Genomic DNA, 4,224 nt, shown 5'->3' on the forward strand with positions numbered 1-4,224 from the left:
TCACCTCTCTAGGTCCAGTGAAGAGGCCTCATACCAGTCCTAGGCCTCCAACCCTGTGAGGGGCTCTTACCCAGGCCCATTTCCGCTACTATGAGCTGTAGTGCCCTCTGTGCCATCTTGAGCTGTTGGGCAGAATGTCTGTTGCTTTTCATTCTTCCCCAGATGTGGGCACAGGGCCCTTGAATTGTGGCAGCTGCACACCAGGGGACAATGCCCTGGCTCTGCCTGGAGCCTTTGGCGCTCAAGGCCGAGCCTCTGCCCCAGCAATTGCCACGCTGCCGGCCTGTGAGCTTGCCTGGTGTTTAGAGACTCCCACATGATGCCTGGAAGTGCTAAACTCAGAATGAGAAAGAACTGGTGCCAACAGGGTCCTCCACAGCCCAGAACCACCAGCAGGTGGAGAAGAAAGCACTTCTGTGGCAAGGAAGGCCCTCCACTGCCTCCCCCTCAGGCTGCCTGGCGATCCCTTCCCGTTCACTCTGTCCCTCAGGGTTGTTCTCAGCCTCGGCCACTCCCGTGGGTGCTTTCCTGGCTCCCAACTTTACAGTTTCTCTCAAGAGGAAAGAACCCACCATTGGGAGTGAGCAGGTCCTGCACCCACCCTGACCTCACTTAGCTGCAGAGTCCCTCTCACATGTCACTGGACACCCTATTGAACATCTGTTTTTTCTCCACCTAAAGCCACCCTTTCCCTGACAGAGCTCACCTCACATGCCCTCCTCCAAAAGGCCCCTCTCCCGAGTAGTCCCAGGTGGAGGGGCAGCACTCTACGCGTCCCAGGGTCTTCCCAGCTATTCTGAGAACTTTTTCTGGGTTCCATCCGGAAGTTTCTTCATGGAGACAGTGTCTAGTCCAGGAATGGTAGGCCACCTGGAAAAAATATCCACAAAGGCACTTCATGAGTCCTTCCTGATGTGACAGGTGGCCTCAGTGAGGAGTTCACATCCTAGCCGTGCCGATGGCAGTGAAAGGGAAGTCACTAGAAGGGACAAAATGGGGCATCTGAGAAGAGGTAGATGTTGCTGATAACCCATGTCAGAGTTCAGATGGGTAACTCATGCCCTCCCAGGCCAGACCGTATGGCCCCCTTGTCCTAAATTGCTTTTGGAGTCCTGCTGCTCCTGATCCCACAGAAGGGGCGAGATGTTAGAAAAGTGCCTCTGAATTCCAGGCACTGGGCTAATTACTAACCCGTGTTCTGGAACCAAGAGCACGTCCTTTCTCTCTCTGTCCACCCTGAAGGCCCTGTTTCTTCGTCTCTCCATGCTGGTTCTGCTCATACAGCCTCCAACATCATGGGGAGCAGAAGGGGCAACCCTTCCCCGTAAGCCTTTGATTGATAACTGCACCCTGGTCACGTGTAGTCCTTTGGAGATTGGACTGCCTGATCTTGATGGACAAGATGGAAAAGAGGGCCCCTTGGGCGAGAAGGAGGATCCAGGTAAAGCTGGGACCGTGGGCTTGTTCTGGTGGGCATGGTGGGCACTGGAATTGTAACGAACTCAGCAACTCTGGATGTTCTGCGTGGAAGCCCTGGAAATGGAAGCCCACCTCCTTGGGAAGAAGTCCCCTAGACATTCAGTCCACCTAAAGCACCTCGTTACCAGTTGGCAAATGACAGGCTGCCCTGAGACCCGAGGTATTATTCCTCTCCCCTAGCTGTCTGAATTCCTCCCCTAAGATCTTCTGTTTCCTCTCACCCCAAGAATGAGCAAATCGTGGGTAAATGGCTGGTCTTTGGGGCCCCATAGAACCAAGCTGTGGCACTTATAGTTGTTCATTGTGGTGTAATGATTTCTGTGCAGTGTGTGAAATATCTACTAATTCTACTGCATGAGAGGTGGGCAAAGATGAGGCCCTGTGGCCCCACATTCAGACCTGCCTGATCAAAAGGATTTACCTAAATGCACTACAGAGGGGGAGAAAGGGAGCTCATGTTGTATAACTGGACGTTTGTAGCTTTTGACTTTCACCCGTTTTGCCCATCACCCAGCTCTCATCTTATGTAGCCACCAATAATCTGATATCCGCATTTATGAGTTCAGGTTCTTTATTTTGTTTCTTAGAATCCAGATATAAGTGAGATCATACTGTATCTGTCTTAATTTGTATGACTGATGGCACTTAGCATAATTCCTTCCAGATCCATTCATGTTGATGGCAAATGGTAGGATTTTTTTATGGCTGAATAATATTCCAGTGTATGTTTGTGATATTGTTAATCCATTCATCCATTATGGGCACTATTAGGTTGTTTCCATCTCTTGGCTACTGTAAGAAATGTTGCAATGAACATGAGGGTACAGGTATCTTTCAAATTACTATTTTATTTCCTTTGGATAAAACCCAGAAGTGGTATTGCTGGATCATAATTTTTTAAAAAATGATCTTTTTAATGTCTTAAGGAAAATCCATACTGGTCTCCATAGGGGCTGCATCAATTTATAATCCCAGCAACAGTGCATAAGGGTTCTTCTCCTCATCCTCACCAACACTTGTGAGCTTTTGTGTTTTTTATAGTCGCCATTCTAGGAGGGGAGAGATGATTATCTCGTGGGTTTATTTGCATTTCCCTGGTGACTCATGTCAGGGATCATTTCTGATATAAAGTTTGGTCCTAGGAAGGGGAAAGCAAGGAGTCCATGATCCAGGGTAAAAGCTGGCAGATCCCCTGCTGTAAATCCTCAGTCTCGGGGCAGGGAGGGTGCATTGCATGGACATAAGACAGTTCTTGGCTTAACCACCCCTCCAGTTCTGGCAGCCCTGTTGCCTCACCTGTGAAACGGGGATGTGCACACCCGTCTCCTGGGTCACCACTGGACTGAGGAGTGTGAAGGTGGAATGTCTACACCTGCGGAAGCTGAAAGAATGCAGGGCTGACCTGCAGGTGCTGCTCCTCCTAGGCCCAGGGCCAGTTTTATGCCCATTTCTTCTGCTGCTACAGGTTCATCAGGAGAGACGGGGGCAATGGAGACACTGTATGTCCTTAAAGGGGAAAATTACTCTGCTGGAGAACCTGGACGGAAGGGAGAATCGGGGACACGTGGTAAGCAGTGGGCGTGGATTGCAATGCCTGCCACTAGGCCATGCAGGAAGATGCACATACCCATCCCAGGAAAAAGGGTGCCTTGCACATGGCACTGGGCTCATGCAGGGAAGGCTGTAATACTGCTGGGCGGCGTCTGTAGGATGGTGCTGGTCTCTGACCTCTATGACTGCTCTCACCTTCTCACGCTCTCCCCCTTCTGAGAAGACTCAGTGCACTGACTGGCTGGTCCTTTTCCCAGGACCTCTGGGACCTGCAGGTGTGCCCAGGCCAGCTGGAACAGAAGGTCCCTCAGGAATGCAGGGGAATGTAGGACCTCAGTTAAACCAACTCCCAAAAGAGAGCCTGGAGCACCAAATAACCCAGGGATGGGGAGTACTTCAGGGATGTGCAATGCCATTTCTCCCCCCAGCGATGTGCTCCCAGACTCAGAATTTGCTGTGAAATGCCATCTGGATCAGAATTAGCAGGGCGACAGGACCTGCTCAGGGCACAGTGTGCTCACTACAGAGCCTCAGGGAACCTGTGGGCAGCAGGGCCAGCTGTGTCAGTGGCGGTGTGCTTCCTGGGCCCAGCTCCTTACCCTCCCCCAGGAAAGCCTGTCACTGAGCACCCTTCCCTTGGGACCCAGACTCTGAGCCGATCCCTGGCTGTGAGGGACTGGTCTTCACTGGGCATCTCTCTCCTGCAGACATCGCTGCTCTGAGGCGTCAGGTGAAGGCCTTGCAGGTAGCCTTCCTTCAGTATAAGGTGAGTTCCTGGACCTGGACTTAACCTGAACTAGTCACCAAGGGCAGGCCCCAGGCGGGGTCCTTGTTTGGGTTTGGAGTTGGCCGGGCCTGAGGCAGGCCTTGTTCTAGGATACGGGGCTATAGGCTGGTAGTGGGTTTGGATGATGGGATGGACCTGGGACTGGGGCAAGACCTGGGGCTAAGGTAAGTGTGGAGCAGAACAGGGCAGCCACATGTTCCAGGAGCTGGAAGCAGATGCAAGGGACACAGAGCAGGGTGTGCCCCTACACCAGCTCAGTGGGCTGGTGCCAGTATGGTCAAGGCTACCAGGCTCCAGCCCCCACCATCACAGCCACCTGTGACCCAAGCCAGATCAATGCCCCAGCCCAGTGAGGTCAGACCTTCCCTCCTGCAACCTGTGCTGGTCCCTGGACACACCACTACCCA

General features: G+C 52.4%; 1 protein-coding gene across 1 annotated transcript in view; it reads left to right on the forward strand.

Annotated features, from left to right (window-relative positions):
- The first annotated feature begins 210 nt into the window (after positions 1 to 210).
- The window catches only part of LOC102759216 (pulmonary surfactant-associated protein D), a 7,009-nt gene continuing 2,995 nt past the window's right edge, over positions 211 to 4,224 (forward strand). Inside the window, 3 exon segments of the mRNA XM_015567767.1 lie at positions 211 to 285; positions 1,285 to 1,441; positions 3,738 to 3,798. Coding sequence (XP_015423253.1) covers positions 211 to 285; positions 1,285 to 1,441; positions 3,738 to 3,798 — 293 coding nt within the window.

This window comes from Myotis davidii, unplaced genomic scaffold, assembly GCF_000327345.1.
Source record: "Myotis davidii unplaced genomic scaffold, ASM32734v1 scaffold1424, whole genome shotgun sequence".
In the NCBI taxonomy this organism is placed as follows: Eukaryota; Metazoa; Chordata; class Mammalia; order Chiroptera; family Vespertilionidae; genus Myotis; species Myotis davidii.